The sequence below is a fragment of the Anabrus simplex genome, chromosome 3 (assembly GCF_040414725.1).
Source record: "Anabrus simplex isolate iqAnaSimp1 chromosome 3, ASM4041472v1, whole genome shotgun sequence".
Classification (NCBI taxonomy): Eukaryota; Metazoa; Arthropoda; class Insecta; order Orthoptera; family Tettigoniidae; genus Anabrus; species Anabrus simplex.
In genome coordinates, this window is record NC_090267.1 from 264,426,337 (window position 1) to 264,436,361 (window position 10,025).

Below are 10,025 nucleotides of genomic sequence, written 5' to 3' on the forward strand. Positions count from 1 at the left end.
GTGAGTAAACTAACATCCTCTTGAAACATTCATTCCTTATATTTGCCAAACAAACCCACCTCCATCTCCCCAACTCAACACCCCTCCCTTCCTCAAACCAGCCCTGCACCTCCCCTTCCCCCTCCGCTCCTTCCATCCTAGCAAACACAGCCGAACCAACAATAGACTCGATCACGCGAACGAGACCGTTACTTTGAGAAAGCCAGGCCACTAGAGAGGACACCACCTACTGCACACCGTAAGTTTAGCATTCTTCACAACCATTCCACACTTTTTACTTATCAACCCATGTTTCTCATACAACCTCATTTTTTCCATTACAGATTAGAACTTCACTGACGGTTTCCACTAGATTACTACAATTTACTATGCATCTGTCTTCCACCTAACACAGCTTCTCATATTTTTATATGCGGCTCTTCCGACCCCTCTATAATAAGGCAAAACACCAGCCAACATTATGAAACAATAATGAAGAAAGGGACCGCTAGATTGAGAAAATATTGAGAATGCTGCTATTTCTAAAGCCTTAAATTTCATGGTGTTTTTTTCTCCTTATCACAGGCTTTTCGCCTGCAGGTTAATTCAGGCTTGGTTTCTCTCAAAATGTTTGCTCCCGCTCTCCTCCTGACCAATTTGAGGTGATGGGTTTCCACTAAGATGATTTTGACAGAGATTTCAAACTGTTTTGTGATTTTTATAAACTAATAGTTTGTAAACTATGAGGTCCACAACCTCACCATGTGCTACTATTATTCATTTCCATCTACATCATTTGTTTTCTCATTCCCTTGTTTCTTAGGTTAACGCAGTTTTTAGTATCTATTATTATTTCAAATTAACACCTGTTTCACTGAATTTTGTCACAATAAGTTGTTTTTTGCTCTGCATATTGATGTAAATATTGTATATTTGTGCTAATTTTGTTTCCGTATAGGCTCTCTTTTGTTTGTTTTTTCATTTGCGCTTTCATTATGTTTTTTAGCATTTTTTCAAATCATATTATGTAAATTATTCCAACCCCCCTAATATTTTTTTCACTGAAGATGGCTCAAACGAGCCGAAACATGTCTGATCTTGTTTACTCCGTCTAATGACGGAATATATGATGTATTGATTTGGAGGATACTTTCATTTTTCGCACATTGTAAAGTGAAAACCGTCAATACGGAATGATTCTAATATCTTGTAATGGAAATGCCATCCAGGCAAAGAAGAAAGCTAACCTTTATTGCAATCTCAAAATAAAGGTCGCCAAATTAGGGCAAGACTTACGTTTTTTGAAAAAATGCTTGATTAATGACGTAACCCCCAACTTTCTAAAGTTTACCAAGAAAACTCACAGAAATACAGCAAAAACTCGCGCGACTCAACTTAAAACCGATAAAATCTGGATTAAAGAGGAAATCAAATTTCTCCATAAAAAGAAATCTCTCCTGAACCACAAACTATATGAAACTCATTTAGAAGTTTCCACTCTCCTTTGCCCCCTCGAATGGACGTCCTTTCAATTACACGTCTCCAACAAACTTAACCTCACTTTGTTAAAGAAACAAAACACACTTGACAAGAAATGGAACGCTCTCTCAAAAACAAAAACAATGCTTAGCAAACATAACAACTCAAATAACACAAGGCCTAATGATTTTCACCAACCTGTAGTAAACTTAAGTAAAATCATTCTTGATGCCGATGATCTTGATGTGCTGAGCAAGGGACCTAAACATAATTGGGGTAATCCTTCTAACCGTGATAATTTAATTTCCACCATAGCTGAATCTGAATTGGCCATTAATAAATTACCAATAAATATACAAGAAGAGGTCCAATATGAAGTCAAAAACAAGCTATCTTCCATCCTCAATCAACAACAAACCATTAAACCCAACACAGTGCACGTAGCTAAAGTAAACAAACTTAAGAAAAAAGTGAAACAAAACGACTTAATTATAACAAAAGCCGACAAAGGAAATGCTACCGTAATCATGGACAAAAGTGACTATGTTAATAAAGCACACACGTTTTTTGCAGACAACAACTTCATAACCTCTAAAAAAGATCCAACTAATAAAATACAAAGAGACCTAAAAACCATCATCAAGAACATTTCATTTCTGTTTAATGACCTTGAAAAATCCAAAATGATTATCATGAATCCGAAACTTCCCACAGCCAAAGCGCTACCCAAGATCCATAAAACAGACATCCCCATAAGACCCATTATCAATTTCAGAAACAGTCCGACCTATGAAGTATCTCGATTCATTCACAAATTCCTCAAGTCACACTATCGTTTTCAAGCCAACACATCAGTAAAGAACTCCTTAGAATTCTGCAATAAGATCAAACACTTTAATTTATCCAAACACCACACTCTGCATTCTTTTGATATTACCAACATGTACGCTAATGTTCCCCTTAACAGCACCGTACAATTGATCAAAAACAATCTCTCCAAATTCAGCAATTTAAGTATAGGCAAAATAGATGAATTTATTCGAATTCTTGAATTTACTTTGAACAACAATTTCTTCACTTTCAACAATGTCATTTACCAACAGATAGGTCTTCCCATGGGGTCACCAGCTTCAGGAATCCTTGCAGACATCTACATTGATCATTTAGAACATTCTCACATCATTGGCAAGATCAATGGCATTCAACACTGGACACGCTTTGTAGATGACACCTTTGTTATTTTAGACTCCCACGTTACTAACAGCAACACAGTACTTGGATTTCTCAACTCTATTGACCCACATATAAAATTCACCATAGAGTCAGAAAACAATAAAGCCCTTAATTACCTGGACTTAACCATTAGGCGCAACAGCAACAACACTTTATCCTTCAATATATACAGGAAACCCACCCACACCATCAATACCATCCATCAGACCTCTGTGCACCCAGACATACATAAAAAAGCAGCTTACAATAGCATGGTCCTCAGAGCATTAACTATCCCTTTATCTCGCAAGAATTACAAAAAAGAAATTAATACCATCTACAGCATTGCAGAACACAATGGTTTCAATAGAACCTTCATCAGCAGAATCATCAATAGATACAAAAGCAGACCCAAGACTACCCTAGTTAAAGATTCCGCTCCAAAAGAAAAATTTTCCACATTCACTTTCAATAATAGTAGCATTTACCAAATTTCTAACATTTTCTAGAAACACAGCATCAAAATAGCTTACAGAACCTCCCACACCAACTCCAAACTCATTTTCAATCCACACACTGTCAACAAGAACAATAGCAACATCAACAACAAATATTTGAACTCCGGAGTTTACAAATTAAAGTGCCAATCCTGTAATTCCAGCTACATAGGTCAAACAGGCCGCAATTTTGTCATAAGATACGCCGAACATCGCAACGCTCTCAAATATAATCGTTTTTCAGCTATGAGCGAACACCATAAAGCATCCAGCCACAAATACACTTCGATAGATAAAGACCTGAAGATCTTGCATTATGAGCAAAAAGGCACCTTACTCAACATTCTCGAGAGCATCCACATCGATTTAGATCAGTTTATGAACCCCACCCACAATTTAAATGAAGTCAGCGAGAAAAAGAACATTCTACTTGAAACATTCATCCCATACATTTGTCAGAATTTCCATAACACAAACAAACCCCACCTCCATCTCCCCGACTCACCACCACTCCCCCCCCCCCCCCTCACACCAACCCTCCCCCTCCGCTCCTTCCAACCTAGCAAATACAGCCAACCAACAATAGACTCGATCACGCGACCGAGACCGTCACTTTGAGAAGGCCACGCCATTCGAGCTTTAGAAGTCAGTGAGTAAACTAACATCCTCTTGAAACATTCATTCCTTATATTTGCCAAACAAACCCACCTCCATCTCCCCAACTCAACACCCCTCCCTTCCTCAAACCAGCCCTGCACCTCCCCTTCCCCCTCCGCTCCTTCCATCCTAGCAAACACAGCCGAACCAACAATAGACTCGATCACGCGAACGAGACCGTTACTTTGAGAAAGCCAGGCCACTAGAGAGGACACCACCTACTGCACACCGTAAGTTTAGCATTCTTCACAACCATTCCACACTTTTTACTTATCAACCCATGTTTCTCATACAACCTCATTTTTTCCATTACAGATTAGAACTTCACTGACGGTTTCCACTAGATTACTACAATTTACTATGCATCTGTCTTCCACCTAACACAGCTTCTCATATTTTTATATGCGGCTCTTCCGACCCCTCTATAATAAGGCAAAACACCAGCCAACATTATGAAACAATAATGAAGAAAGGGACCGCTAGATTGAGAAAATATTGAGAATGCTGCTATTTCTAAAGCCTTAAATTTCATGGTGTTTTTTTCTCCTTATCACAGGCTTTTCGCCTGCAGGTTAATTCAGGCTTGGTTTCTCTCAAAATGTTTGCTCCCGCTCTCCTCCTGACCAATTTGAGGTGATGGGTTTCCACTAAGATGATTTTGACAGAGATTTCAAACTGTTTTGTGATTTTTATAAACTAATAGTTTGTAAACTATGAGGTCCACAACCTCACCATGTGCTACTATTATTCATTTCCATCTACATCATTTGTTTTCTCATTCCCTTGTTTCTTAGGTTAACGCAGTTTTTAGTATCTATTATTATTTCAAATTAACACCTGCTTCACTGAATTTTGTCACAATAAGTTGTTTTTTGCTCTGCATATTGATGTAAATATTGTATATTTGTGCTAATTTTGTTTCCGTATAGGCTCTCTTTTGTTTGTTTTTTCATTTGCGCTTTCATTATGTTTTTTAGCATTTTTTCAAATCATATTATGTAAATTATTCCAACCCCCCTAATATTTTTTTCACTGAAGATGGCTCAAACGAGCCGAAACATGTCTGATCTTGTTTACTCCATCTAATGACGGAATATATGATGTATTGATTTGGAGGATACTTTCATTTTTCGCACATTGTAAAATGTCATTGTTGTCATAGATAAATTTTAATACCTCCTCTATCTGGACATTATCCTTGTAACCAACAATCTTTACATACTGCTGACTAAATACTTTTGTACCGAGCTCGATAGCTGCAGTCGCTGAAGTGCGGCCAGTATCCAGTATTCGAACCCCACTGTCGGCAGCCCTGAAAATGGTTTTCCGTGGTTTCCCATTTCACACCAGCAAATGCTGGGGCTGTACCTTAATTAAGGCCACGGCCGCTTCCTTCCCACTCCTAGCCTTTTCCTGTCCCATCATCGCCAAAAGACCTATCTGAGTTGGTGTGACGTAAAGCAAAAAATTAGGCTACTTCTGCCTTTTGAAGATCCTTGCATACACACTCCCCTTGTTCTTTAATTATTCCTATACATACTCTTCCATTTTTCACTAAAATTTTTATGACCACCAATTATGTTTGCCAGCATGTTATCCTTCGCTGACTTCTTTGCTAGATTCAATTTCCTTGTAAGTTCCTTCAATTTCTCCTTACTTCCACAGCCATTTCTAACTCTATTTCTTTCCAACCTGCACCTCCTTCTTAGTCTCTTTACTTCTCTGTAATAATATATTCGATCTTTACCATTCCTTACCACCTTTAAAGGTACAAACCTATTTTCACATTCCTCAACAATTGCTTTAAACCCATCCCAGAGTCTGTTTACATTTTTACTTACTGTTTTCCACCGATCATATTTACTTTTCAAAAACTCCCTCATGCCTGTTTTATCAACCATATGGTACTGCCTAATAGTCCTAATTTTAATACCTTCCTTTCTTTCACATTTATTTTTAACTATCACAAAATCAGCTTCGTGATTACTAATACCATCTATTACTTCGGTTTCTCTGTAGAGCTCATCTGGTTTTATCAGCACCACATCCAGAATATTCTTCCCTCTAGTTGATTCTATCACTTTCTGAATCAACTGTCCTTCCCATATTAACTTATTTGCCATTTGTTGGTCATGCTTCCTGTCATTCACATTACCTTTGTTGTTTTTCAAGTCTCACAAGGTTGTGATCAGTTTTAAAAATGAAGTGTTTATTTAGACAACATTAGTTTGTCAGTTGTAGTTTTAGTTAGTTATGCCATTTCAGATGTCCAAAACTGTATCAGATTTGTAAGCAATGCCATGTTGAATAAAAGAGAAGAGAGAAAATATGAATTAGAAATAAAACACCCAATTTTTATTAATTGGTGCCTCAGAGGAATATTTAATGGATTTAGAAATAAAGAGAGCAAACTGTTATTAAGGCATAACATATGGCTAATCCACGTGAGGTAAAACTGATCAAAATTCAAGATCTCATAATTTTAAGGTAGGTACTACATATTTCCAATACACACAGTTGAATAGACAAAAGATGGAATATAATTAAAAAAATATTTAAAAAAATTGAAATTCATATTAATACAGTTAATTTAAAAAAGTAAAAACCATTGAAAATTAATGGTTTTGCCCCACTTTACAGAAATGTGTATTTTTTAATGTAATGGGATGGATCTGAAGACGGTAGCACAAAAATGGTTTGACAGAGATCTGGAGGGAAAGCGACCTAGGGGCACACCAAGGACTCGGTGGATCCCCCAAATAAAAGATGATCTGCAAGGAAGAAGAGTGGAATTGTGTAAACTTGAAGAAGAAGTAGAAGAAGATGATTAGTAGTAGTAGTAGTAGTAGTAGTAGTAGTAGTAGTAGTAGTAGAGGAGACATAAATGGAGAGCACTCTTGCACCACACCCAGGAAACTGGAGACGGTTAAATGATGATGATGTTGATGAATTATTGACCAGTAGGATCTATTTCAATGTACTGCAACAGGATAAAGCAAAGTATTAAAAAGATAAGTAGAAATGTTTAGTAAAATGTCAGCTAAAGTCAATTACAAAATGTACAGATATGTCCACTTGTGTACATACTGTATATTTGCATTATGTTGGAAATGTTCTTTATGACTAAGTGAAATGTCATTATATTGCTATAAAGAAAATACAAGTGGTTATTTGAAATACATAATTATTTTTTGAAAATTGCAAGCACTTTGTATCACCCAACTCTGGTCTGTAAGATATACCGAAAGGAGTTTTTGGAGTAAAAAACAATTTGCACAGTCTCGAAGACCAGACCCAGTTAGATAAAGGTTAACCATAATGTAATTTTCTCTTTCTTAATTCAAGCAGCCATTTCTTGCAACATCATCACATCACAAATCCATTAAACAAATACACAGGAAATTTCAGATTTTAAATGGTACTTGCCAAACAAATAAAATAATATTGCAAATGCTCCTTCTCTTTTGGTATTTTTTCAGACATGTAATATTAAAACAAAACTAGTTCTAAAATTATTAAACATAACTCTAACATAAAGCCACCAACATACGTTTCTTCCCTGCCAATTTATCATTAGCCACTAAATCTCTTTCATCGTCTATTTCTAAATTAAAATAAAAAACAACAACTAGTCATTGGTGTGAAAGATCTTGGCATGGCCAACATGGCAGGTAACCTTGTCCATACAAGACAGACAAGCCAATCTTCATTAAATCAAAACTTCCGTTGTTAAGTTCAATTCGTCTATTGTAAACCATGTATTCGCTGTACATATTTTAAGATATTGCCACCCCAATACTTGCCAGCCTGCGTGGAGTCATGAGTTGCCCCCTTCGTCCTGTGCTGGCCGACCCTAGCAGTAGAGTTTTAAGAACAAAATTTAATGAGATAAATTTCGTGCATCATCTTGTATGGTACAGATATTTCAGTAATGCAGATTATTGTACATATGTACACAGTAAGACCAGAAAATAAGTATGCCAAAATGCAATATATTCTGTATATTATTTTATTTAATTGTGTAAGTATAATGAAAAACTCTACATGTATCAATAAATCCAAGCTGCAGGCTAATTTACACATTCCAAATGTCGGCCATCCAACAACAAACATTTTTTCGTAGCGACCCTATGAATTGTTGAACTTTGCTGCAGTTGTGTCCTGTGTAAATGAATGTAATACATGTATAACCTCACTTTCAACTGGTCAGTATCATGAATCATTGGATCACAGTAGACATGCTTCTTCAGCATTCCCCAGTGCATGTTAAAACACGATTTCAAGCTCATCAAAAGCGCTTCAGATCATGCACAGACCTCCAGATAATAAATTCTCTGTACCTCTCTTGAGTAATGGTAAATAGAGTTTCTTGGTCATCCTAAATAAGGTAAGCATTAATTATGGCATTACTTGAGATGGTACTCCACACAGTAATGTTTTCTGGGTACAAGGATCATATTATCACCACAGTAGATTGTTCATATTCCAGAAATATTGTTGTTTGTTTATTCATGTAACCATTCAGTGTAACTTGACATTCATCTGAAAACCAGGTATTGTCAAGGAAATGTTCATTGGTCAATGTGCAAGCACAGATTAGATAGGTTCCATTCTTGTCTACATATTGTAACTGATGACACACTAGTGTGCAATATGAGAAAGCTCCCAGTTCATAGATAAGTACATGTATAGATGTTCTGTTCATACTCACTTCTTTAGCAATAAGTCACAGACTTTGCTTTGGTGATCATAAAAATCTTCTCCCACACTAACCCTGCATGCTTCTTGTCTGTGGCTGGTAATTTTCTCCCAAATCAATTTCAGCACTGACACAGCACTGATCCTCTGTGGCAAAATTTTGCCACTAGCAACAAATCTGTATGTTTCTGCTCTAAATAAGGTCAGTACTTGTGTCATATGTGGCCCATCACTAAGGCCACATTCAGATGAGTGGAAGTTATGCTCAACAACAAAGTTCTTCTCTCGAATACTCAAGGCCATTTTACGACTCATCTTCCTCCCCATGGCACAATAGCCCCGAAGGGCCTTGGCCTACCAAGCGACTGCTGCTCAGCCTGAAGGCTTACAGATTATGAGGTGTCGTGTGGACAGCACTACGGATCCTGTCGGCCGTTATTCTTGGCTTTCTAGACTGGGGCCGCTATCTCACCGTCAGATAGCTCCTCAATTGTAATCACGTAGGTTGAGTGGACCTCGAACCAGCCCTTAGATGCAGGTAAAAATCCCTGACCTGGCTGGGAATTGAACCCGGGGCTTCCGGATAAGAGGCAGGCATGCTACCCCTACACCACAGGGCCGGCTATGACTCATCTTTCACCCTACCTGTTCTCTACAAGAAGCAACGTTTAAACTCACTGTGCGCTAGCCTTCCCAGTGAGAGGTCATGTGGTGTCATCACCCTCCACTTGGAAGCTATCTGCTTATGAACGAGAGTATCACTCACAATAGACCAATGGTAAAGCATTCTTAAATTCAAACCAGTAAAGTTCTCTGCAAAATGTAAAGAATTTCATCTTATTTTCTTGACACTGCAAAAGCCCAAAAGCATATTATCATGTCTACAGCATTCCTAATGTCTAAAGAAGTAGTGACATTCTCTTGAGAGAGTCATTTTTTGTTTGCAGAGTTCCAACTGAGGAGGCAGACAAGGTTGACGGAGTGCTATGGAGTCCATACTCGCGTTCTGAGGAGACCTACCTAGTGATAGATAAGACCTTATCATTGAAACAAGGCTTTGAGCAGGAGTTTGCAGTGAATAATCAGAAGAAAGAAACAGAGCATAACATCTCAGCCAGGAGTCACCTGGCTCACAACCTGTTGTACTTGCTACTAGCTCTCACAGCGTTCTTGTATATACAGTATGTGTAACTAATTGTGATTGTTATTAGTAAATAAATAATGCTATGATTGATTGATTGATTGATTGATTGATTGATTTGTTTATTTATTTATTTATTTGCAACAGAATCCTCACAGTGACAAGTAGGGAACAAACCAAAAAGTGAGTTTATTAGTCATAGTAAGGTTGTGACACGTTGTGGGGCAAGTGATTATGTACCAGTACAGTATCCCATCCTCATTTGTTTCACCTTCCACTTTACTTTGCTCGGTCCCATCATTGCTTGATCCTCTTTCTGCATAAAATCAATGCTCTCTTCATATTTCTCCATCAGGGTTATC

General features: G+C 37.5%; 1 protein-coding gene across 2 annotated transcripts in view; it reads left to right on the forward strand.

The window, feature by feature from the left end:
* The window catches only part of LOC136867208 (neuroligin-4, Y-linked), a 173,660-nt gene extending 163,898 nt beyond the window's left edge, over positions 1 to 9,762 (forward strand). For both annotated transcript variants that reach the window (XM_067144339.2, XM_067144340.2), the window contains exon 12: positions 9,470 to 9,762. In XM_067144339.2, the coding sequence (XP_067000440.2) occupies positions 9,470 to 9,713 (244 nt within the window). In that variant the 3' untranslated portion in view covers positions 9,714 to 9,762. The remainder of the gene's footprint in view (positions 1 to 9,469) is intronic.
* The last annotated feature ends 263 nt before the right edge of the window (positions 9,763 to 10,025 follow it).